General features: G+C 39.1%; 1 protein-coding gene across 5 annotated transcripts; it reads right to left on the reverse strand.

The window, feature by feature from the left end:
* Nucleotides 1-1,102: 1,102 nt before the first annotated feature.
* LOC112460746 (period circadian protein-like) lies at nucleotides 1,103-25,472 on the reverse strand. 5 transcript variants are annotated; one of them, XM_025025565.1, is made up of 16 exons: nucleotides 25,037-25,472; nucleotides 19,105-19,188; nucleotides 14,898-15,082; nucleotides 11,561-11,691; nucleotides 10,402-10,597; nucleotides 9,954-10,166; nucleotides 8,401-8,585; nucleotides 7,439-7,723; nucleotides 6,858-7,010; nucleotides 5,741-5,963; nucleotides 5,118-5,509; nucleotides 4,718-4,905; nucleotides 4,319-4,482; nucleotides 3,708-4,111; nucleotides 3,295-3,597; nucleotides 1,103-3,203 (listed from the first exon to the last, which is right to left on the reverse strand). In XM_025025565.1, the coding sequence occupies exons 1-16, from the start codon at nucleotides 25,117-25,119 to the stop codon at nucleotides 3,090-3,092; spliced, it is 3,303 nt and encodes a 1,100-aa protein (XP_024881333.1). In that variant the 5' UTR covers nucleotides 25,120-25,472; the 3' UTR covers nucleotides 1,103-3,089. The 5 variants fall into 5 exon arrangements, with proteins under 5 accessions (XP_024881333.1, XP_024881331.1, XP_024881335.1 ...); XM_025025563.1 differs by having other exon boundaries at nucleotides 3,708-4,123; XM_025025567.1 differs by having other exon boundaries at nucleotides 3,708-4,123; nucleotides 5,741-5,939; nucleotides 11,561-11,688; nucleotides 25,037-25,471.
* Nucleotides 25,473-26,741: the final 1,269 nt, after the last annotated feature.

A 26,741-nucleotide genomic window follows, 5' to 3' on the forward strand; every position in this document is an offset into this window, starting at 1 on the left:
CTGGAGAATCGCTTTTAGTTTACGCGACCGAGAATACCGCAGACTGGATTTTAAAAGACATCCGGGTCTTTACACATGTATATGTAATAAATTATTAATATATTATTAATTAATAATTAGTATATTATTTAATTACTGTAAAAATTATTAATAATCATTTATGAATTATTCTACAAAGAATTTTATCAAGAAATACACAGATCATCCATGAAACGTGCGATTCAGCTCTTAGTTAAATAATTCGCCGAATTATTACTGCGCTTTTCCATAAAAATCTCCAGCATTAATGACAATCGATTATTCGTCTCTATTAATATAATTTCTATGTACAAAAAGATATATAGGATCCGCCACGTGGCGGAAAGGTCATTAAAATCCAGCATCGATAATCTCACGTTTTCAGTTACCTTGGTTGAGATCTAGGTCACTGTGTATGGTATTGTGTAGAAATTAATTTCTATGCGCGAAAAACCGTTTACAGAAACGATACGACTGTACGTCGTAATTCAGACTAGATCTCGCGAGTGTTTCGGAGAAACCGAAACCGTGTCGTATTTAATCACTGGTATATAAAATATCGTCTCTGATTGACATACGCGTGTCGACCATACGCTACAACTACGTGTGCACAAAAAAATACGTAGTATACAAAATATCTTTCTCCCGAATATATGTACATATGTATATATCGCAACAATTCGCACAACACACGGATCGTTAAAGTTTATCCGTGCTAAATTTACTGGACCACAATTTTCCTGAAGTAGATTTATTTGTCGAGCATGGATCCATTGCTGCAATTATATAACTCCGTCCTTTCGGTTACGTAATCGACGCAGCGAAGCCCGACCGATTTTCACGTGGACGTATTATTTTCTAAACACGTGATTTATACAAGTGTAAATATATCTAATTACAATAGTCATCATGCGCATTATCGTTCTATCTTGTGCCACACGTTTCAGCTCTATTTATCCGGAATTTGTTTACGGAGAATAAACTTAGATCTTAATAAAACTTAAATTATGGGGAAGCTTATCAGAATTTGGAATCTGTCAAGTTTGAATTGGTAGATTTCAAGGGAAATTATGTTAAAATTAGATGGCGTGAAGATAAATTGTTTTATTTAAGATTGTGTCATTTTTCTGTTAATATTCTTAGAAATTTTTGAACGGGATTTTCAACAGGCAAACATGGATCTACGAAATTCCGATAAATGGAGCGTTATCGGGCGCGAATAAAATCGGAAAAAATATAGCGTTCTGTCACAAGAATCTTTATAAAAATACGAACTTTTAAAGGAAACTGGCGTGAAAAACGCAGACAGACGAAACACGTATTACATGATCTAAATCTAAAGGACAGACATATACATATAATCTATAAATATAAATATAAATATCCTTACATATACTAGTCTTCTATATCGCTCCATGTATATTTTGGTCTAAAATATCTTCCAGAGATGTAAAAACGCTAAATATATAAGTCGCGATACGACACAGTACCGCAAGTATTGTATTAATACTACGTGCGTTGTGTAGTAGATCATATCTCTCTCTCTCTCTCTCTCTCTCTCTCTCAATCTCTCAATCTCTCTCTCTCTCTCTCTCTCTCTGCTTAATCATTACCTCTAGGAAGTTACAAGCGACGGTTTGTAATTGTACGTATCTCGAATGAAATGCACGTTCTCGCGTAATTTATTAGCGATTTTTAGCCATTTCCATACGCAACAAAGATATATGTATCGATGACGGAACTTTTTGTGTTGAGGAACACATTTTTGCTGATTGTATGTTGATATTGATGGAAAGTAAACGAAGTTCACGTAATTGTAATCAATTATTTCGCAACAGATTTATAACGAACTGTTCTTTACTTTTTTCTTCTTACGATATTAGCTATGCCGACAATTTAATATAATTAAAAGTCCCGTTATCGGTATATATTCTTTCGGGGCGCCCAATACGGCCGTGTTGGTCCTCTCTTTCCACGTAGAAAGTGAGACAAAAGAATACGCGATCGTACAGAAATAAAACTAAATCTTACACTCATTGTGCAATTTAATTTCGCAAGACACGCGTGAAGTTGTTCACTTATATATATTAAATATATAAATTTATATAAAATATATATATTTTATATATATTACATATATATACATATATATATTCGTAAAGTTATTTTTACGTGTAAACATTCACGAAAAAAAGGTCATCGAAAATAGCGATAGGAAAACGAATCATTACGCAAGAATTATGCTATCAAAAGTATTTTCTTTCCATTCATTATTCGTGCGTGCTATCCGTTTAATTAGTACAAAATCGACTGTAGAAATCTTTCGGTCAATTCACATACAATTATTTATAACACACACGTATACGCGGACGGTATTGAAAATTATGTATGCATCAGGTTTACTTTTTTTTTTTTTTTTTTATCATAAATCTGTCTTCGACGCTTTGCGGAGAATTTCTACTTGCGTTAATATCGTAATTATGTATATATTATCTACTCTCTACGAGATGTTTCTAAAGCTCATCACGCATTCTTTCAATCACGATGATTCCATCAAAAATCTGCATCTGATGGATTGAAAGGCTCTGAGAGACACGTTGTACATAAATATAATGTAAGTGCAAATATCTCATGTGAATCTCACAGGTATTTAATTATGCATTCTACTTCGCGTTAGGAATTTTTGGAAATGTACTTGAACTCACTGCTTGTGGCTAAGGCAACTTCAAAAGTCTTTCCGAGCTTTGTACCCTTGGTCTGTCTCATGACATTTTATGATCCACCTTGATTGTCTTTTTATTTGGAAATTGTTTCAAGAAAAAATGTAAGAACCGGAATCGCAAATATCGAAAAAAATTACGTATTTTCTCACCGAGTGCATTTCATTCGTTGCTTATATACACACACAAGTCAATTCGCGTTTGCAATTTTTCCGGTAGGAATTTTCGATCGAAAAATCAATTCCGGTTTAATTTTGCACCCATTTAAGAGAAGTGCAAGCATGATGAAACGAACACTAACTTTCGGAGTGCCTTTTGGGATTATTGTTTGTGATGGATTGATCGCAGCTTTTATGAATGCTCGTAAGATATAGTCTGGGACGGCAACGGAGATGGTAGAGGCGCATTTTCCTCGTGGATCATCACTAGCTTGCCATACTTCACCATTCTTCTCCTCTGCTTGCGCTGCAAGCGGATTAAACGAAACGCGTTATACACAAAATATTCTGATAAATCTTAATAAATTTTGCAATGTGTTCTTAATCGTTCCTCTCACCTGCGATTCAGTCCAACTGCCGTTGCTACTTTCGCTATCGCTTCCGCTCGACGTTATCCCCTCCTCGAGGATGAGCTTGGTGCCGAAACTTTCCATCTCCAGGTCCAGATAGAGCTGTCCCAGTTGATCGTTCACCAATAATGGCTGATTGAAGTTCTTCATCGCGTCTAGGTCGGTCTTTAGCACCTCGTTCAGTGTCTTTGGATGTATCTGGTACTCGTAGATCAACTCCGGCGTCAGTTGGACGCCCTCCAGCCAGGGTGGATCCTTCCTTCGCATTCCTTGATGACATTTGGTGTATTCCTGCACATTTATTATACTCATACAGTTAAGTATACGGGTATCTAGATGTCATAAGGGTCTGAGAGAAGCCCTTGAACATCTTTTGGGCATTGTGCCGTTTGATTCTCTACCTCGGAAGAGACCTCGCACGTCTTCTGATCCGGATTGCAGCTACTGTCACTGCTCTTGTACAGAAAGCTGCTATAGAAGCTGGACGAGCTTGACTCGTCCCCGTTGTAGTCAGTCGGCCGATGATGATCCTTCATAATCAGTAGGCCTTCTGATACGGCCTTTTCCTTTTTGGAGGACTCGGACATGGCCATTGTGCTCCCCGGCTCGGCCTTAACGCTGGTCGCCTGACTGGCCGGTCGTTTGCGATCGGGACACTTGTCATTGAGCTGCTGGTTCTCGCGCGTTGTTGCCGCCGGTGCTTGCTCGGGTATTAGAAAGGGTCGGTACATCATAGCACGCGGTGGAGGTGCGCCGATCACCGCCGGATAGATCACTCCGGCCATCGCCGTCGCGACGTAAGATACTGGAGCAAACACTAAAATTCTTTTATAGCTTCCCCCATAGAAAACCTACTTAATACCTGATTTAATTCTAATTTAATTCTAAGCCTTTGGGAACATCTCTTTTAAAGATTCGAATCTATCAGGCACAGAACAATAATCGATATAACAAGAAAAAACTCGTCTACTGTTCTCTTTTGTTTGGATTTATTGTCGAGTGAGACACCTACTGTAAGGACTCTGTTGCGTCGGTTGCGTTGACGGCGGTGGGCCCAGCTTCTCTTGTGATGACGACATCGTCGTCGCAGACTCGTTGGGTTGCGCTACCGGTATGTAGTACACCGGTATCACTGACGGGAGTAACGGAAATCTGGGTACAGCCTCCGAATTGGTACTGAAATATTTTTGAAAACATGATATCCATTCATAGATCGTTTAAACTTTTATCTTCCTAATTATTATACAGATTTTTATGTGATATTCGGTACACAGCCGAGTGTTTTATAGACCTAATGTCATCACCCTTTCATAAAATATTCAATATTAACAAAGTTAATATATTCTTATACTGTAATCTGTATTATTATTTTATATTATATTTCCTGTTAATATTTTAAAAAGACTCTTACTTGTGAGATGGAACGCAGGATTGTGTAGGTGCAGAGGAAGGCATGGTGACCGACAGCGATGGCCACAAGTTAATATTCGCCCCCGTTTGCACCACGGTCGATTGATCGATATTCATGCTGGTGAAAGTGGTCGTAAGGTTCGCCGGACCCGCCGTGCTTGTTCTCGAGATTTTATCATGCTTCGATACCTATTTCCATATTATTATCGCATTTAGAGTATTTAGACTCGTATAAATTTTATTTAATATGCATTATATACTCGCTTTTACATTTATATATTTATTTATAATACATCTTTAATATTGAAACCGGAAATTAAAGTCTATCCATTCCACGCGACAAAAATAAAATTATTCAGCTGACGAGTAAATTAATTTCCGAAAAAATATATAAAACATACCTTGAAGCTATCACCCTCCCAGCTATGACTGCCGCTTCTCTTAACTCCGTGACCCTGATTGGCATAATGTGCGCTCTGATCTATGCCGTTGACCTTTTCTGTCTTGATGCGCGAGTCTTTCAGCTTGTCACTGTTCTTGATGCTGGAGCGCAGCTCCCGGTGCTTCTGCATCATCAGCTTCTCCATATCCTCGTTGTGGCGATTCAGCAACGTCTCCGTCAGCGTGGGCGGCTTGAAGCTTTCCGTCGCGGTGGTGTTGCTGTTGCTGGCGGTGTTGGACACGTCGCCCCGACTCGCCGAGCTCGTCTGATTGTTGGAACCGCTGCTCAGATTCTCCGCGCTACCACTGCCGCTTGCCCCGCTGCCGTTTATCAGCGACATGCACTTCCGCGCTGAAAGCACGACGAAAATTTGTCTTAATGAAGTGCATATATATTTTCGACTAATTGTAAGTCAACACAAGATACGATAAAGAAGGATTTTCCCTTGGGGTAAAATCAACATGGTAAAGATTTAAGATTTCTAAAATGTAACGCACAAAATCAAAAGTTTCTTTTGAAGAGGAAAAACTCATGATATTTAAATGTGAAAAGCGTATGCGAGAAGAGAAGGATGATGCTTACCACCTTCGTCGTTGCTGGAGTTAACGTTCTCCTCGTCGCTGCCGTACATGGTCGCGACCGGCGGTTTGCTCTGGAAGAAGCGCTCGATGTTCTCGTTGTAGTTGAGCTGGTTGTAGCTCGGCGGCGTCTCCGTGGAAGACTTGCTGTCGTAGTACTCGTGATGGGGCGAGATCTCACCGAGCATCACGCTGTCGTGCTCCTGCAACAAGGGATTGCGAGATCCCTTCACAATTATATTGTAGAAACTTAGAGTGAGTTTCCACTAAGATTCGGTATGCAGCTTAGTGCCGTTACTGTGGTCGCATTGCTTTTCTTTATTTTTTTGTGCGTGAGCGGTGGAGTGAGTGCCAGCCGGCCAGCCGTGGGCGGAGATCAGTCTCGGTTAAACAGAGAATTTCGCTACAAGCTGTGAAAGATCCTCGTTTATCTACTAAACTAACTAAACCACCTACCGACCGGTCCATTCGCAAACTTGCCGCATAAGCTCTTGCGGCAAGCGCGGATAATACGTGTTGTTATCCAAGTCATGCGAGCATCTCACCATCCGGATCCGTTCCATCTCCTCCTGACACCTAGATCCCAGCGATCGATTGAATCGGTAGAATCGCGACAGTTCAGTTTTCCATATTAGAGAGACAATAGGATGCCGATTTTATAATTTTGCCCTTTTTTTGCATGCGAAATCTGCCCCTACGAAATCTGAAGTACGAACGAAATTATACCACCTTCAATTTCTGTTCTCTGTTTGTACCACACATTCGTACCATTTTCTCCTTAACTTACATATCCATCATCATCCTTCTCGTATTTTACCTTTTATTCAACTTCATGAGAATGTTGAATATTGTTTTCAATATACATTAGTAATAAAGAAAGACATGTACTAGGAAAAGCATACCATACGTCGAAATTAGATGATTATGTGAGCTAACATCTTCCACGTACCGTTGCGAAGTGAAACGTGACCGACTTTTATTTTTACATACATACACATACCCACACATATACAGAGGTAAGTATTTCTACGTTATAGATATAGCATACCAGAGCGGAGCGCATTATAGCGTAACTAGCGTAACAGTGTTCTCGGCGATACTAAAACGTAGCTAATAGTCACCGAAAAGCTCCTGAGTTCGTCCGCCGCGAGCAGTCCGTCCTTGCCGACCCCGGGCACCTTCGTCTCCTGCAGCAGACTTTCCATGAAGGACGCTAGATCCTTACATCGCTTCGACACGTCGTGCTCGGTGATATCTGACGTTCTCTGGATGCTCTGCGTACACGTACGATAGAAAAAAAAAAGAGGACAAGTTGGGGGATGAGTCGGCTTGATCTCTGCCTCGTGGTGAGAGATTCTCGTTTTGTTTTCTCTTTATTATATGGTAACGCCTCATCTGCGTTTCTCACATACGGACAGACGTACATGAACGATTAACTACCTCTTTGCCTGGACTTTGCAGCGCGATATTAAGCGAGTCCTGTCGCTATTAAATTAAAAACTATTACGGTTGCGTCGTTGAGGAATCTGAACTTGATAAAAGCGATTCTACAACGGTCCCGGCCTCTTTAATTTCAAAATTATTGGAATTGCAATAGGAAGATGCTTCAATAAGTTTCAAGCAAGTGGATCGCGAGTCGCACGAGAGGGAGGGGTAGTGTTATAATGTGTGTGACGCAGTCGTCTTCGTCGGTTGATCGTACCTGGTCGAGAAGCGCCCGTATTTCGCCCTGGATGATCTTGGCCTCCTTCAGCACCTCCTCGCTGATGCTGGCCAGGTAGCCGCACTCGGTGTCGCGCGACACGCGGAAGATGTCCGGATCCACCGGCCCCTTGAGCACCCGATGCTGACCTACGACAAACTCTAGTTTTTTCGTCCAGGGATTGATAAAGGACGACCACTCGGTCTCGAGAACGACGCAGCCCCCGTTCTGCACAGCGAACCTGTACGGCTTCGACCTGAAGGAGGAGCCTTCGAGCCTGATCACCTGTTCAACGACATTTTTGTAAGAAATTACATGAGTTTTATGGCCGTGACACTTAGGGAATATCTGAACGCTCGTTCATTCTCTCACATTCTCTCTCTTTCTCTCTTTTTCAAGCTCACTCGCATATCTCTCGAATTTCTCTTGTCAAGCGTGCACTCAGGAGGGCGACCCCTATAATACATATCAAAGATCAGCAATATGCATAACACACAAGATATTTTCGTAAATTTGAAATAAGTTATACATTTTTTTGACAATATAATGAAAAACAAAAAATCGAAGCAAGGAATTCTTTCTCAAACATAACTAAAAATTCTTGAAAATTATCTTACATGAGTTTTCTAGATCACAATACACACATATAGTTATTTTAAAACTACATGAAAATGTGTTGCTCCGTGTGTCACATAAATTTTGTTTTTTTCATGTACTTCTAAACACTATATATATATATATATATATATATAAATCCGTCTGGAAATCTTATCCCCCATCATATCGTGATGCTCATACAAATAATATAAGTTACATTTCAACACATGCGAGAATTGTTCTCGCACCTTCATATCCGGGAAATTTCGAGGGACGGGACCTCCCTCCTGGGGGAACCTAAGTTTTTCTCTCTCTCTCTCTCTCTCTTATTCTTTTTTTTTTTTTTTTTTGTTGCGCGCACGCACACTCTCATAGATGTCTTTGATGAAAGGTAGATCCTCGGGGTGGTAGAAGTCAAACAGCGAACGGCCAACCATATCCTGTGGTAGATAGCCAAAGTATTGGACTACGTCGGGATCGACATGGGATAGGTGGCATGTCGCGGTGTGGCGGGTTGTGAATACCGAAGATATTATTGTTTCTTCTGGCGCTGCGGATAACGACAAAGTCGGGGTCATTCTTTCATTCCGGGTTATTACTTTATGAGCGAGATTAGAGCAGAACTTCGAGTTATCGCAATGGTTAGGCGCCAACAAGCCGGGACGAGACGCGGAGGGCACGCTGCTAATTAATTAGTTTTGGCGCGGTTAAAACGAAATCCATGCATGAAAAGCTGGTTGAAGCTGTTCATAATTGTCTACATACCCGTTCTAAAGATAAAGCTAAGCAATTCCGTAACAAATTTTTGTACTGATCACGGGCAAACTTCGGAACTTCGTTTCGCGACCCTTCTTCCTTATTTATATATAGAGAATAAGTCTTTTTTGGAACTTGAACGTTTGCAATAGAATAAAATTAATAAATAAAATAGTATAATCGATAACGAAACAAATATTGCGAATTGAGACTGAAATTCCAAAGATTACCTTCAATAAGAAAAATTTAAACCCTTTTGACCCAACACAAGGTCTACCAATGCGAATAAAAATTGAGTAACGGAGCTCGTGCAGAGAATGCAGAGAATGCAGAGAATTGTGCTCGGAGATAGAAGCGTTCCCATGCACTGACAAAAGCGAAGCGAGCGAACCATTGTCGTGAGAAATGACGAATGCGGTCTGACGTGTTGCTCGTGAGATACGAGCGTTCGTAACAGTGATCTCCAAACTGAACGAAAAACGGGGAACCGTGATTTAAAAAATGAGGAGAAAATGGCACAGCGAAAAATATGGCAAAGATGCGAACGGTATGTCAATGTATATATCGTCACGAACTGCCGTGCGGGCGACTTTGAGAAATTGGAAGTAAGTTACCTTCGTTTTAGACTTTTTCCATGGAAATCACCGACTGTGAGTATCGTCAACGAGGTCGGACCAACGACAATTCTCGATCATCGCGAAGTGTTGTTACGTATAACGGACACAGGATGTATCTTGAGAACGTATAGGCAATTGGGTGAGATTAGAGAACAGAGTTACCGCGTGAAATACCCCTGCGACTTTTCCACATGTATTCCGGATACATCCTGTAAATTCGAGTCACTTCAGCGGAGTTGCTCGTTCACTTTGGGCACGCGTTTATTCCACGGGGATATGTTCCAAGCGATTGTTATATTTGCAAGCGAGAATTTAGTAGGAAGAATATTGTGGAAGAAAATATTCCTCGAAGTAACTCGACTTCGAATCGACGGCGATCCGCAGAATCTTTCTCGGATCATCACCATCTCGCCGCGATCCGCATTGGTGATCATTGCGCTAAATCGCTCGTTCGCCGCTAACTTTTGCGACAATCAAGCTGACTGTTTGTAATTATCGAGTCCTCTCGCCGGTCGGACCTCGTCGAAGACCTTGGACCATGCTACCTTTGTATGCGGAATGGACGGGTTGAGCGGTAACTACGAGGAACATAACTCGGTTGCTGGGCTGTTGCTCGGCCGTTCGGTCCCGGAACGACAAGGTCAGGTGAAATGGCAGGTACAAGTTCGACCTGGCGTCCGCGCGATACCCTTTCGGCACGTTGTACCTGGTAAACCTCCGCAGGCCGCAGAACAAACTCGCTCTTCTGCCATTGATGCCTAAATAGAGACAATCTGCTTGATACCATCCAGAAGTCACATAATGACAAAATAATTCGTAAATTAATTCCCGAAAATAAAGACACGGGGAATCTATAATTCAGCCACTCAAAATATACAAATAATAATCATAGAAAAGAGATTGTAATATATAGTAATAATAATATCTAGGATAAAAATACATTCGCTACAAGATGGAATGTCTACCGAATAAAAGAATAAAATTTTTATATACCCTTAGATTCCTCTTGCGGCGAGGCGATGCCACTGGTGATCTGATCGGCCAAGGTGGTTTTGTCCTTCGGATGCACATAATCGATGAAAGATCGACCGATCCAGGCGTCTTTGAGATAGCCAAGGGCGGTGCATATCGACGGGGTTGTGTACAGCACGAGACCGTCGTGCATCGAAATCACCGCGCAAAATCCCTCCTACAGAACAATCAGTAAATTAGAAAGCTGATCTACGTAACGCGCTGACATTAACGATCTAAATGTGAATGATAACGTGATGTTGGATGCTCTTTTCGTCCTTCGCGTAACAAAAAAGACAAATGTTGAAATAAAATATAATGAATATTAGTAATGCTAAGAGCAACAAAAAATTGACGCGGACTTTTAATTACTGAAAATCATCGCAAGACGTTTAAGAGACGAAATTTAAATCTGTCACGTTATCACCGGCAGATTAAAGACTTCTCACACCGAATTCAATTGCCAGTATTCCCGTCGCATGCGAGAATTATATTATAGAAAAAATTAATCGTTGGAGAAACATCAGTAGGAAGAAATTTAGTTAAAAGATTTCTGAGATAACCTGCCGTTATGTTAGTCAGTTTATATTTTTGGACATTCTCTCTCGTGATGGTTAGAGGCAAGTCACGTAACCAAGTCAGTAAACCTCGCGAGGAGGAGTTTTGACAGTTAGTTGTGCAATTATCCTATACGATTAGCCAGTTTTCTCCATGCAGATAAAGAGAGTCGCCAATATCATGTACACCGAGAAGATATACAGAGAGAGAAAGAGAGAGAGAGAGAGAAAAAAGAAAAAAAAAACATTGCGTGACATTTTGATAAAAATCAGAATCCAAAACATAAGAATAAAAAAGAATATACATCAAGAAAAGGAAACCCGAATATTTCCCTCGGTGTACCCCAATGCGGGATTGCAACCATAATCCGCAACTATGACGTCAGAAACGAGTTACAGGAAGCGGCGGGTTACGAGAAACCATATCCGTCGCGTCTCAAGCAAGCTTGCCTCTACGATCGCACGGTGCGATTTTTGAGAGTCTCTGCCTATTTCTTTCCTTTTACGCTCTATCGACATTAGCATGTGTGTATGTGTGTTTTCTTTTGTATCTCCCTCTACTACGTTTATCGACGTATACTAACATTGGCCTGAGACGTGGAATCGTCCAGGGGGACCGTTCGTGAAGCAAGTCCTGCTTCCGGGTCTGCGACGGTGTCGTCGTTGTGCTCGCCGGGATCCGTTGCGTCCACCAATTCTACGGTGGTCACCTCTTCTTGCATTAAAGCACCAAAAGAAATTCTCGTTGTTATATGCGCTGCTATTCGGGCCCAAGTCGGCCCAATCTGCCCAAGTCGCTGACGGTTATCGGGATAATGGTAGCGAAAAGGAATGAGGAGGAGTCGAGCCCAAGTGATGTAGAATTTTTGGATTTGAATTTATGTATGTATATATACATATAATCCAATTCCATAATTATTATAAAATTATTATTATAAAGTAAATCTCTTAAAATGTATTATATAAAATAAAAATTAATTCACTTCAAATTACAATCAAATAGATCCTCTATATACTGTAGATCCCCTACAGTATATAGGCAAACTATTTGATTGTATCAGTATCGAAATAACAGAAAAATATAGCAAATGTTATGAAAGGAAATATGTTCTTGAAAGACATCTTCTCATAATGTATCGAAACGCCCCTCATTCCGCGCGTTTTCCTTTTTAAGATAAAAACGATAAAATAAAACGTAATGGTAAATTTAATAATTTAATTAAAAAGAGTTTAAAAAGAGAATCATGAACATAAAGGAGTTGTATATCGCGAGACCTGCTTCGTGAGTGAAGGATAGGAAAGGGCGATCAGTGTTCCCTTAGTCCAAAATAACGTGGAAACGATTGTTCGTATTTCGCATAAATTCCACAGATTTCTATAACTAGATCGCTATAATGCTATAGTTTGTTAACGTATATTTGTTACGAGACAGCTTGGAGTTATGGACGCTATATTTACCCGGTCATCATATACTTTGTGAAGTAGTGCTAGTATGTCCCCTTCGCTTCAATTAAATTTATATTTTGTAAATTTGCAATAAAATTTTGAAAAAGAAAAATCTTATATTTTTTTCATTTTTACCGTTTTGGAATAATTAAAAAAATACTTTATAAGTGTGTAGTCTTATTGCAATTGCAATAATAAAAGTTCTAATATATCTTTATTTCGGTAAGTATCTATAATTAATAAATATTAGTTTTACAAAAAAAAAAAAATGAAGAAATTAAATAATAATTAAAATAAAAATAGCATCAGATGGTGTAGGCTCTTCTCTGAGAGCATATATATAAAGTATTCAATAAACTTACGATTAAGGTGATTCTTAAAAGATGCTATAGTTTGGTCCGGGTAAATCATGACCAGGTAAAGATGGCTGTCCTCTCTCTTATCAAATTGGCTTCACATTCATCTTACGGAGCTAGCAATCTAGTTATAGAAATCTGTGATAAAATCATTGTCACGTAAGCGACTGCTAGCGTAACACTCGTAAGAAAATTCAATGCCATTACTCCAGGTGATATGCTACCTCCGGCTACATCGTTACTTCCCGGTGAAAGGCATTTACTGTGGTTTCTTCGCGAGCGCATAAGACGTGCGGGCGTATCGTGCGATATGATGACATCTAAGTGAAAGCGTGACTAATCATACGGCAATATCAATTGCCTTTATCGATTAATATCACTTCTTGGCAAAAAAAAAATATATGTACGACTATAACAGATTTTTATTGTGCAAAAATTTAATTATTATTACGTTAACTTCCTTACTTTCGGGATCAATGTTTTTTTATGCATCTTGCAGGGCGATATATTCTATTACTGGCTGAAAAGCGAGGCAGCGTTAACGAAGGGCGATTAGGTGTTTTTAATAGCACTATATTTAATTCCGCGCTGATGAAAAGGTTAAATAAACGACGACGTAAACGCTTACGTAAATATAAAGGAATAACGCGCAAGCGACGAACACAGGACGAAAGTGATTTCGTAACGTACCTGCTGCATCTCGAATTAACGCGCGCGAGGGTTGATATTAACTCGTTAAAAATAGTCAGCCAGTATTCTTTGGTAACAGCGGGGTAACGGGGAAAGATAATTGCATAAGATTGCACATCTTACGATGTAATTCGAAATGAAAAGGATGGTCCTAGATTAAATTCTCTATTAAAGTTTTGCGATTCTGTCCCAGGTAGAACAACAAATCACAATAAAGTCAAAATGATGTCAAAATAACGATTTTTTGTCATTTTACGTCTTTTGACTTTATTGTATAACTTTCTGTTCTACCTGGGTAATATACTCCATAATAAAACAAAGAAATCTACGCCGTAAGGGAAGTTTTGCGCTTTAAACGTGACTAAATATGTCCTCCTACGGCTTCGCTGCTCGTTTATAGATCAGTTTCGCAATAGTTTACATAACGCGCATACGTTGTTAAGAAGAAAATTGCGCGCATACGATGCTTGCGTGAACCTTCAAACTGACAAAATATTTTTCTCTGTTAAAAAAATCTGTCAAAATTTTTCATAAAAATCTCTTTATACTTGATTTTTTCGCGGGCGAAAAAATTTAAATAAAGCAACAGGTGACGCTTGGCTGATCGTAAACCTGTTAGTGGAGGGATCGATAACTTCGATAGACTCCAAGCGTAACTCGTCACGTTGGATGGAAATTTTACACCCCACTCGAGTAAACTTCGCCGCGTGTCACGATTTTCTCTGGCGATGACGATGAAAGAACCGAGAAAGGGGTTGCTTTTAACGCGTGATGATACCTGCATATCACATGCGCTCGCGAAAGGTTTAAACGTGACGTCAACGTGTTTTTCTCCTTCAAGGAAGACCTTTAGTCATCAGCGACGTATAAGCGCTCGATCTCAAAGAGCCTCCCATGAACTTATTTTAGATATTTCTCACTGTAGGCAATTAAAAGAAATTTTATTTATCGCTTGCAACAAACCATTTGCCGTTTTACACGCGACAAATACAATTCTAGAGTCATGTTACTTTATTCGCGCCTAGCTTAAATTTTTCGACGATTATCTTCCAAACTAGCGCCTCCGCTGAGCTTTAAAGTAATCAGCTGCTCAACAAAGTAAATCATATTATTTCAACGAGATACTAGCCGGACTAAGGGATAACCATGAGGGGAATGTTCCATGTCGAAGCCTTAGGAAGTAGTAAGGCGACACCCGAAAAAGGTCAGGAAGAGTGCATCACGAAATCAGCTTATCGAGAAACAAACAGGAGAACGAGATAAGCTCTCGGCGCGCAGCGATATCGATCTCGCAGAGCATTTCATGTCGATTTAGTTCAACAAAGTGGCAGTGAATAAAATTTATGAGTAAAAACCGTAGTTTTTATCTCAATGAAAGAAGAGCCAATTCGCGTGCACTCGTTCCCTGCTTTTGTGGATCGTAACCAACCTGGTTTCTGGTCAAGTACGGTGTTTGCCGGCACGGCAGCGTTATACGACGCGACTTCCGGTAGCGCGGTCACTGTCTTCGTGTCGGCTTCCGCCTCGGCGGCGGCGTTGAGCACCGCTTTCGACTTCTTCTTCTTGTGCTCCTTGTCCTTCCTCTTGCTGATCGGCTGCGGCAGCGCGTCATTACTGTACATACAATGCACGTAAAATCGTGAGACATCGCGCAACCCTTTACGCTACCTCCAAATCTAATTGTATTGTAAGAAGTAATTTCAAACTCTCGCTATGCACAGTTTTTCTATTAAAATTTATGTGAACGTTGATTTGTCGATTATCATCTATTGCGATTTGCAGACGATTGCTTTCACGGAAAGTCTCCGAAACGCATAAAATTACCAGTTTCCGTTGAATTTAAAACAAATGGGATATAAACATGTATAAATATAATTTAGGATAAAATAAAAGATGAAAGACTATCTTTCACGTTCTTTCGCAAAACTCGAGTTCTTGACCGTTGACGCAATAGCGAAACTTTGAAATGTAGATCAATCGCGCAATGCAGATCGATAATATCGGCGTGTCACGCCGGGCCACGTGACGGGCAAGTGTCAACGTGGGAACTGCGTTGATAAGCGGGAATCGTGCATAAACGCAGTTCTCGCGACTCACGCGTGTCTAAAAATAAACTCCAGGGGAAATATTCCGTTGAAAGAGCGGGCAAACGTAGGAAACATTGGAAATATTCCCAACACGATTTGACGTTGCAATCGCAACATCCGAGATAACGTTATAACGCTAATGAGCAATCGTAAATTAGAAATAATCATAATCAAATTAATCGATTCATGTTTAAACGCGTATGTATATGTATATATAATATTATATAAAATAATATATATTATAAATATGTAAATAATAATTATAAATATAAAATTATACATACAAATTAAATAAATATTATTTATATATCTTGCTTGAAAAACTGTTTGTAAAATCAAACCAATATTATTTGACAAGTTTAATTTATTGCAGCTTTGCATTCTCACGCTGCACAATTGTAATAATCTATAAGTACATAGATAACAGACTTTCTCCCGGAAAGCTTTCTCAAGAGAGTCCTGATATAAAAAAATCTATAAAACGTGACTATCACGCGTTACACAAGTAAGAGAAAGTTCATATTCACCTAACCATCGATTGCTCCGAGGCTTTACCGGAAATCTTCCCGATCGCACGTTGCGTGCACTTTTCTCGCGCGTAAATAGAGAGAGATTACATCATTAAGAGCGGTTTCGACCGAACTTTGATTAACTTAATCGTCGACTAATTCAACCGGCAAAATTGCTTATGGCAAAATTTCTAGCTGTATAATTCGTCCTTAATCTAGTCTTTCTCTCCGCATGTTAACAATAAACAATAAGAATTAATAAAGAAAAAATTAATAATTCTATCCTACATTTGAATAAAATAGTACTTACAAAAGTTAATCGTTGATTAATTACAATACTAAACCTATATCTAAAGCTGATATGATAAAGATAGAGATTAGGCATAAGACTATCTGCATAATTTATCTTTTTGGCTTTAGCCTAACAATAAAGTCTATAATCGGCAATGCTGAGAATAAGTTGGAAAAGAACCCCGGCGAGATTATACCCTCGTTCGTAATCGCTCCGTTACTTTTCTTATTGTGTTGACGCAATCAGTAATTATAACCGAACCGCCTCGTTTTAAACAATGCGAAACACGCAATGCAAGTAGCCCAATACAATGGATGCGCTTCGTTCACGCTGAGATACGAATTATTTTAATCGCGATAGCGTTTCGACGTTACATTCGGACGTTATCTAATGAATGGTTACGATTGTTCAATAAACGCAACACTGACGCAGATGCGCCGAAATTAACCGCGATTCAATTATCTGTCCTATTTTAAGGATTATGTGAATTTATATATTAATACATTTTGTAATGAATAGAATTTTATGCATAAATACATAGGTATGTATTTTTTTGTTATATTACATTATAAAATATTAATGTAACTTTATTTTATTCTACGATATAGAAATTATTAGCTATTTTTTAAATAAAGTTTCCGATAAAATTACGTACCTACGTCAATCTTAGGCAGATCAATTTTAGGAATGGTAAGTTAATCGCCATTGATCACATCAGAGCTACTTAAAAGTGTCGTTACAAACGAGACTTGCTTTTTATATTAGTAAAGCCATACAAAAATAAACGCGCAACGTGAGGTTATTACGCGTGACTACTGCAACGTGCTTTTAATGATCGTGTACATCTCTCCCCGATGACTATAGTTTTCTCTCAAAGCCTTCGTCAAAGCAACATATGATAGGATTACTCGAATACTGCAAAATTTAAATAACAAAGTTACATGGACAATACATTACTTACAATACAATGCATTTAATTTGCACTTCTTTCATGCTTTTATTCGCTTCTTCGTTCAATTTGATAGATCGAGTTGCTTTGTCATGAAATTGAAAGGAAAATTTTCCAACATGCTATAAGAAATGCATATTGTATCGATACGCTCAATTATTAGCAATTAATATTAACTGAGCTCCAATGAGTTCCTAGCGATCCAGGCAGGTCAACGAATACTTTATATCGTTGATTAATTAAAGATCAATATTGATTAAAGATCAATGTCCAGAAAACATTTCAATTGTATTTTTGGAATTAATATAGAGAATCTTTTCATGGAGGTTTCTTATTTTAAAAACCAATTATAATTAAGTCTATTGAAATCTCTTGAAATTGTTCCGCGAAATTCCATTTCAGATGGATCGCCAAGCACGTGAGATTGCGTAACGGTACTAGTTGTGATAAATTTCGTGGAAATCTCTCCGGAATTTAATCGTCCGATCAACTTCGGCCGTGAGTTTCGGGATCGATATTCGCTTATTATAATCGCGCCTCATCTCACTTTATCTATTACGTAACAATACGCGGGAGTGTCTGATGAATACCTATAGACGCTAGACGGCACGTGGCGCGACACGTGCGTCGGTGTTTACGGCGCCGCTGCTGCATCGGCGTTGGTCCCTCTTCGTAACCAACTTTAACCATTTTATTTATGCAACGCGATTACGCGGTGGTGATGCTTAAAAGCACGACTGCTGTGCGTACGTGATTGCCGGCCGTCATCTCCGCCCCGGGAGAGTCGACGATGGAGTATTTGCATTGCACAGTTATTTAATCGCGCGCCCAAGTCATTCCACGCTAAAAAGAATTGAGGACTCGTTTGTCACAGGATATTACGAGAAGAACGTTCGCGACGAATGCTCTTCTAATAAGTTGTAATTATAAGTCTTAATAAGTCTTAATTAAGCAAGTTTAATTTGCAGAGATACGTATACGTCTTTAGATGGTTATATAACTATTTCGCTTTTGAATAACGAGATTTATGTCGAGATATATGTCGGTTCCAGAAAGCTATAAGGTTTTTCCGAAATAATTTATTAATTCAAAAGAACGATCTTTCCTTCACGCCGACCTTTAATAAGGAGCGATACATCGAGGATAATTAACCATTCTCTATACACTGAGAAAAAAATTTTCTGCATTTTAATAAATATTAGTTTGCATACAACTGTGACTTTATTTATTAACGTGAAGAAAAATTTCCTTTTTATTAGTATATGTGTATTTACTGAGAAAAAAATATACTAATAAAAAGAAAAAATTTCTTCATTTTAGTAAATGGAGTCACAGTTGTATGCAAACTAATATTTACTAAAATGCAGAAAATTTTTTATCTCAGTGTACCTGCTTTTGCGGATCTTTTCAGAGAAATCTCTGACAATTATAATATCCGCTTCTGCAAATCAGTCACGGAATATACTCTATTTGCAACCTGATTGAGCTGCCAGAGGACCGGTATTCAAAGCGATAAATCCGCGCGTGCGGCGGCGCCCTAAATAGCCCCACGTTATTAAACGGCTCCGGCTCTGTGACACGTTTGCACACTCTGTTCATTCAATTCGACGCATTATATGAAATCAATGGCAGATTAATTTCAATCCAATATCTGAATTGATATTGGTAACCTCGTTATTTTTATATATCTTTCCTCAATTTCTCAATCGTCTTTCGATTGCTTTACGAAAGCCGCGCAGTTTGTCTTATAGATACCAAAGAGTCGTTTTAATAAATAATCAATCGATTGACGGAGTTACCTGGATTCGAAGGTCGAGGGACGTCTAGTGCAGTAGCCGCTGCTTTCGGAGCGATTGCTGTTCCTCGAGACCGAGCTGCCGCTGCTGTAACAGATAACAACGAAAATTTAAATTGTTTTTAAAAACAACATATCCGAAGAAATGATCTTCATTGCATTAAATGATATTTATTTATTGCAATCTGATTTGTACTTCAACTCTTTCTCTATGTACAACCGTCAATACTCTTCAACGCTTGATTCACGGATCACTACGTCCGTTTCGGTCTACGCTACTTTTCGGCGAACGCGGGACGTCTGACGCAAAACTCGACAGACTACTGAATCTTCGTCCGGTTACCGAGTCGGACCTCGAGTGTTTTCAGTGTTTTCATTGGCACCCTCATATCATTGCTGATCTCGGTCAGAAAATTTGCAATAAACGAGAAGCATGCAGTAATGACGAATATGAATGTCAATTAAGAGGAGACTAAAGTCGTTGCTCGTGTACGCACAAATGTCAGAAATCCCGGAAGAAAAGGAAACACGCAGGTCTCATTCACGTGTGAGGCATCGATTTTGCGACATCGTCATCGTCGCGACGATAAAGCATGACGCGAGGCAGTGAATTCCATGATATAACAATAATTATGACTGCAATGCGCTCGTCAAATGTGTGAATTGTACAATCCTGCGACGCATCCTTGCGATAATTGTGGGTCATAACTCGCGATCAGCGGGCAAGAATCCTGGTCGGGATTCCTTCCATAGCGCGCACGATCCCGGCAACGTGCGAAATGATTGCAAAATCGCGACATAGTAATCTTTCAACGGCCTCGGCCGCTCGGGAAAGCGGCCTAGTTTACACCGATCGCTTGATCAGCAACAAGTATGCACGACTTAGCGTAATGCATGCCTTAGCCCAAGTAGTCCGCTGTGTTGAAAATTGGTACGACTTTTACAAATAATTCTGAATTTCGTCTTAAATTGGATTGGATTTAATTTAATGCTCGTACCGGGGTGCAAAATAAATTACGAAATTAAAAGTTAAGAGAATATCTAAGAATTGTGTCATTAAACCAATGTTATGTAATAAAAGTGACGAACGAGCGAATAAATAAACATTTGAGAAAATATACGTAACAGGATGTGTTATGTACGAAAAGTAGCAAAAAATGGGAAAAACAGAAAAGAAAAATGTCAGAATACGAGCATGCCAGAAAAGATGCATTCTTATACAAAAATTAAGTGTTTCAGCGACACGAATATATAGTTAACATATAGATAAATGCGTTAATAAACCGCGAAAAGATGCGTGTATGTTACTTTGACTTGTACATACATTAAAAAGACATGCGGTGATATAAACTAAGTCAGTCACGCAAATTCCCAAGAAACCGGTCACGATCGGGAAAAAAGGTCCTCGATCACATGTTCGGCAAACGTGACGTTCTTACGCGCGGAACCTCTCTCTCGCTCTCTCTCATTTTCTCTGTGTATTTCTCTCTCGAACCTTTCACTGTCCTCATTATTCGCCGACCGTCGCCGATCGACCGACCGGCCGCATTTGTTCGGAAAAATTATTGCATAAGAAGGCACCGCTTCACGTTCGCGGCCCCGTGACTACCGCGAGGACGACGACGATAACCACGACCACCACATTGACGACTATCGATTCCGTTCGCCGATTACGCTCGAGATTTATCCGACACCCGAGAAAATAGAATGGTGGCTCACTCTCTCTCTCTCATTCCCAAGGAGCTACGCCCCCGATTGCACGGCGTTGTGCAAAAATGAGTTAATCCACCGAATGTAGTTTGGAATAATTAAATCTGTAACGTGCACACAATATTTTTCTCGTTTCTGCCGAGACATATGTGATAAGTTGATAACAATCCTATTTCATAAATCTCGCAAAATTACAAATCGTAACACCATGCAACAACCCCTCAGACATGTCTGAGATATATAGGTCATAGTTTTCTTAAATTTATATTGAAATTTTTTATCTATAACCTTGTTAAAAATGATGTTTAAAGTATCTTTTTCGTCTCTTTTTCCAAGTATAAATATTCCGTTTTCCGCGTCGTTCGAATTAATTTGTACAAATGTATAGGTTCCACCGGTTCTCTCGCTAATTATTACCGAATTAGTATAACAGACTATGAATACAAAGCGAGTCTATATACGAGGATACGCGGCAATTATCAGTGTAGATCCGTAAAAGGCCTAATACAAAGGTACGGAAATAGATGTCCCAGCGAAATGTCACGTTACAGCATCCGTTTGCATCGCAAACGGCGAAGCCGTGATTTGTTTGTGGTGTCCGCACGTGACGGACGCTTATACGTCGCACGCAACTCGCTGCAAAATTGATTTATTTATCGACGACCGTCTACGGTGTCCCATGATAAAACTTTCGTCCTACACAATTATTCCGGGCTCGACTTATCCATGACTTTCCCGGTTATCCATTCGTGGCATCTTTGATCAGTCGCCGTCTAAATTAATTTGAAGGTAATATCAACCGTGACTGCGCGTAAATATCAAGACATTTTGTAAAACAAAGAGATTTTTGTAAAGCAATCTTACATTGCAGCCTAAATTTTTTTTTTTACAAGATTGAGCAACAAAAGTATTTGTTTTTGTTTTACTTCAAGCAATAACATTCTGAAAGGATTTAAAATAGCTAAATAGCTCGATGTAACTTGTACACAATGTGTAACCCGCTTTAAACTCCAACAATTCCGAAATTACGCTAAAGATCTTTGAACTGTCCACCTGATCCCTCGCGATCTTCCCGCACGCTTCCGGTGTTACGCATCGCGAACTTGCAGAGTCATTCTCGGCGAGGCTGGAGAATATATATTTCTCTCGCAAATGAGAGAAAGGACAATTTGAGAATTTCTAATTCGAGGAGAATGGCTCTCCAATTCGCATTAGCCCCGCGATACGGCCGCATTACGATCACTTGGCCAACTTTTCGTTCGACCTGTTTTCGCAAGGGTGGTTTCGCAACACCTCTCTAGCCGCGTTAACCAAAGGACGTGAAAATGCAATCGGCACACACATATAGACACACAGAGAGAGAGAGAGAACTGAGAAACCGGTTAGCCTTAACCGTACCGTGTACGAGTTTCCGTCTCTCTCGCGCACCTTGCTCTATTCATTCGCTTCTAGCCGTCGCGCGAAGGAAGCATGTCAATGCCAAGAGTTCCGAGAAGAGTATATTACTTATATACTCACAATCAGAAAACGCGCGGTGAGAGGTTAATTAATAAAATTAATTTCGTAATTGCAGATGTTATATCATGCATTGTCATAAATTTAACGTAACGTCAAACAAACGAGACATAAGGATAAAGTGGTACATTTTAAATGCCCAAAAGAAATTATCTCATTTATTGTACGCACTTTATATTTTTCTCGAGAAGTTAATATAATTTTTCAAACACCTCATAGGAGGGTAGCAAATACACATAGAGTGCCAAAGGTTACGTGAAAACTTACGTAAATTTATTGTACTCTTTTCCTTTTGTATTTTAAAGCGCAGTTTAACCATTCAACGTGACACTGCGCACTAGGTAAGAACGCGGATAATTAGAATGATTATTAAGAACAAATATATAGGTCTGTATGTATATATAGAAGCCGAACAATGTTAATCCAGTGTTTCTGATTATATAAGTAACTATATAATTGATTAAGCTCCACCGAGGAACTGTTCGATTCGAAAAGATTAACTAATCGCAATTTTTTGTATTGATTAATATTGCAGCTTAATCCTTTCAGCCCCATTGGAACATACACACATGTCTCGTTGTGCAAAATTTCTTTTTAGGTAGTACACCTCGTAATAACCTTTATACAACATTCCATTGTGGCCGAATTTAAAATCCAAGTTTATCCACAAAAATAATAGCAAACGTTAAAGTATCTTTCGCAAATATATTTTTTAAGAAGATCTCATTTTATGTTAAATCTACATGCGTGTTCTATGTAAAAAAAAATAAAAGTAAATTTTATTTCAAAGAGAAGCCATTTTTTCCAAAAAAGACTGAAATACGCGAAACATCAATACGTGCACGTGAGTATGTAAAAAAATATAATTCTCGCAATATACACGTGGAAGAAGATAAAAATACAATTTTTATATAATAATGCATGCGTTATTTTTACAATGCTGCAATATTCTTCCCTGAACTTTACGTGCGATCAAAGCCTTCGCTATAGATCAGCTTCGTACAATGACAAGTTTGAAGTGACTGAGTGACAAAAGAAATCTCTCAATCTCAACATGATGTTTCTCTCATGAAGCCTGTGAAGCCTGTTTCTTTGTTCCCGGAAAAAAAAACACTGAATTCGCTAAATATGTGAATTTTAGATGTTATACAATAAAAAATAATAATAATAAAATGTATTAAAAAATCTGCCATTAAATAAATTCTTATAAGATAAGAACAGTTTTTTCTATACTCTTAAAAAATTGCTATTTGTTAAGAAAACGTTTCGGGGTAAGTTTAGATTTTTTTCCTCAATTTGCAATAAATTGAATAAATCGATCGTGATAAATTGTCCGACAAGTATCGTGACGAAGACACGCGATAATAATTTTCCGAAAAGCTATACATACTGCATATATGCAATTATCGATGATACATTAAAACAAAATCATTTTCGTATATTATAAAGAAATGATTCGCTGATGATGGGAAGGTAACGATAGCGTCCTATTTCATAAAATCGGACGAAAAGATGTTTCAATCCAAGAAAGAGAAAGAAAGAGAAATATGAATGGCTACCATTATGGTGACAATATACAAACCGCTATTGTTCGAAGGGACGCACGTACAATTTTGTTTGTTACGCTGCCGTGCCGCGGGACAAATTATATTCATCATTGTGTCGAGTATATTTAATCTGGTTATTTTCGGATTCGTTATATTATTTCAAACGAGAGGGAAGTAATTAAACCGGATAATAAGAAACAATATGAGCTTTATTAATAGTCTCGCGCCACCAAACACGCGCGCGCGCGCGTGCCCGTATTTTCTTTACGCATTATTATGCTCTTCGTAATTGCGACAAGATTCCTAATCGATTTGAAATATCGTAAATTGAATCCAAAAGAATTATCGCCTTAAAAAAGAAATATAATATATATACATATAATTGTAATTTGTATATACATTATATGTCGCATATCATACATTTGTGTTTCTAATATTATTATTTATTATACCTACTCTTTATAATTATTGCGTAACAAGATCTTTTTTAATCGAAAGCAATCTCGCAAATTCGAATTTTCCGAACGCGGAAAAGTCGTCAACTTAAAATAAAAATATTGCAAATATACAGTGGATCAAAAGAGTATTTGCACACCACACCCAGTTTTCTTACAATAACTTTATTCGAAGGAATAATACATAATTACAAATTGTGTCCATAAGTGACTTATCACATATACTGTAATGTTATTGTAAGAAAACTGGGTGTGCAGATACTTTTTTGACAAAGTAGAAGCAGATCAAATTAAGTAACATAAAGTAGAATAAAACACCAATAAAATGCAATTGCAACAATTTATATGTTAAAAGGCATTGTCGATTCTTTGCGTACATATATGTGAAAAAAATGCGGCTTGTTTTTTATTTTCCTCAAATTTTATTATCTCGTTAAAAGTCAGACTATGCCTATCGAGAAGATTTAAATGTTGATAATTTAAAAGATGAAAACAAAATATATATGTGAAATAAACTGTGGAAACTTCGGATATCTTATTCGCTGTTTTGAAAAGTCAGTTTAGTCAATTATTTTTCTATTAAAACTCAAAACGATATTATAATCGTCTTCATATCGCTCCAAGAACGGTCTCAAGAAATAGCTCAGCCGCTTTGAATCTTAGCATGTGAGAAAATTCGAAAATTGGAAAAATTGCGGAATGCGCTCACCTGCGCTGCGACTGGCTGTTGCTGCAGGTGTTGGAGTATCCCGAGTCCGACACCTTGGCGTTCTCCACGGATACCTCCTCCATTCTGCGCTTCTCTCAAAATACGATTCTTCCTCGAAATAAGAAATAAATGCGACCCCTTTTTCTCTCACACTACGTACACGCACTCGCGTCAAGTTCGCTCATCTCTTCCTTCGCCCTCGCGAATTCGATCGTGGATCTGTCAGAAAGGACGCGGATCGACGGTGCGGATGAGGAAGACAGGTTATATAGACAGGCGTTCGCCAAAAAATGTTTCGCTCGAGACGCGCGACGGCGGATGAGTTTCACGTTCGCCGGTTTCCACGCGCCGACTGACTCGCCGGCAACGGCCCTCTCCGGCCTAGACTCCGTCCTCCGTCCTCCGTCCACAATCCTCGCCGCGATAAGCCGGCCGCACGTTCTGAGACACGTGAGCGCGGGACCACTCGCGCCCGCGCCCACGTCCCGCGTCATGCCATCTCACCGCGGCAACCTATATATGTTGGAGTTGCTACTCTAGTCCCCCTCTTCCCTCGTTCCGTTCACGATATCCGCGATATCCACGATCGACGGCGACCGGCCGGCGCGATTAAAATAGGGCCGCACCAGGCCGCACGTTGCGTCGACGATCTTTGATCCTCCGCTTGACTTTGCACAACCTCAAATTTTTGAGCGAAATTTTTGACGAAACAATCGCCCGGATAATGTAACTTTTAATTTTTGAACGCTCATTGGAACTTGGAAGGAAGAATGATCGATCGATCGATTCTGCTAATATTGGTATATAAACTGAAATAGTCATTTTTGATAAAGGCAGAGAGAAACCTGAGAGAGGCCATCCCGGCCTTTTTCGTGTGTTGCTGTGTTGCATTTTCCGACGCGCCGCCTGAGAAAATGCAACTCAACTATGTCGTATCGCTCGGTAACCGCACATGGTTTGCTAGGTGCTAGGTTCGTGCCGAAGCCGAACTAGCCGAACTGGAGGGGATATTCTGGCCGCGGCGGCCGCGCTTCCATCTTGCGTATTCCAATTAATAACGAATTACGATAATTAAAATTACAAAATTAAGATTACATTCTTCAAAATTATTACGAACTTTGTATCTCATAATTTTGAAAAATATAATCGTAATTTTATAATTTTAATTTTCAGATAAATGTCAAATTTTGCAAGCAAGAAGCTATTATTTGAGCGTTGATTCAAACCTTCACATTTATGTGAAATTTATAATAATTAACGATAATTTTTAAAATGTGAAATTCTATAGATAAAGAATAAACACCGTTATTATCTATTAAGAAATCGTCTTATGTTGATTTCGTATAATATATCCGGCATTAGTATCATACAATTTCAAATTTATTACACGTTTCCTTATAATTCCTTATTACAATATAATTTTCTTATAAATAATGTTACATATGGACGGGTAAAAGCCATAGTGGTGTAAGTCAAATTTTTGAAAATATTGTCTTGTATGCATAGATGCAATTTATATATTGTATAAATTTTGATCGCATATAAAGCTAAGTAGCGAAGCACCTCGCGAGGTAGAGGAGTGTTTCGCGAGGCAAGGGAAGCATCTCGCGAGGCAAAGGAGCGTCTCGCGAGATAAAAGGAGGGTTTCGCGAGGCAAGGGAAGCATCTCGCGAGGCAAAGGAGCGTCTCGCGAGATAAGAGGAGG

Source organism: Temnothorax curvispinosus, unplaced genomic scaffold, assembly GCF_003070985.1.
Source record: "Temnothorax curvispinosus isolate PA1 unplaced genomic scaffold, ASM307098v1 QBEX01010790.1, whole genome shotgun sequence".
Classification (NCBI taxonomy): Eukaryota; Metazoa; Arthropoda; class Insecta; order Hymenoptera; family Formicidae; genus Temnothorax; species Temnothorax curvispinosus.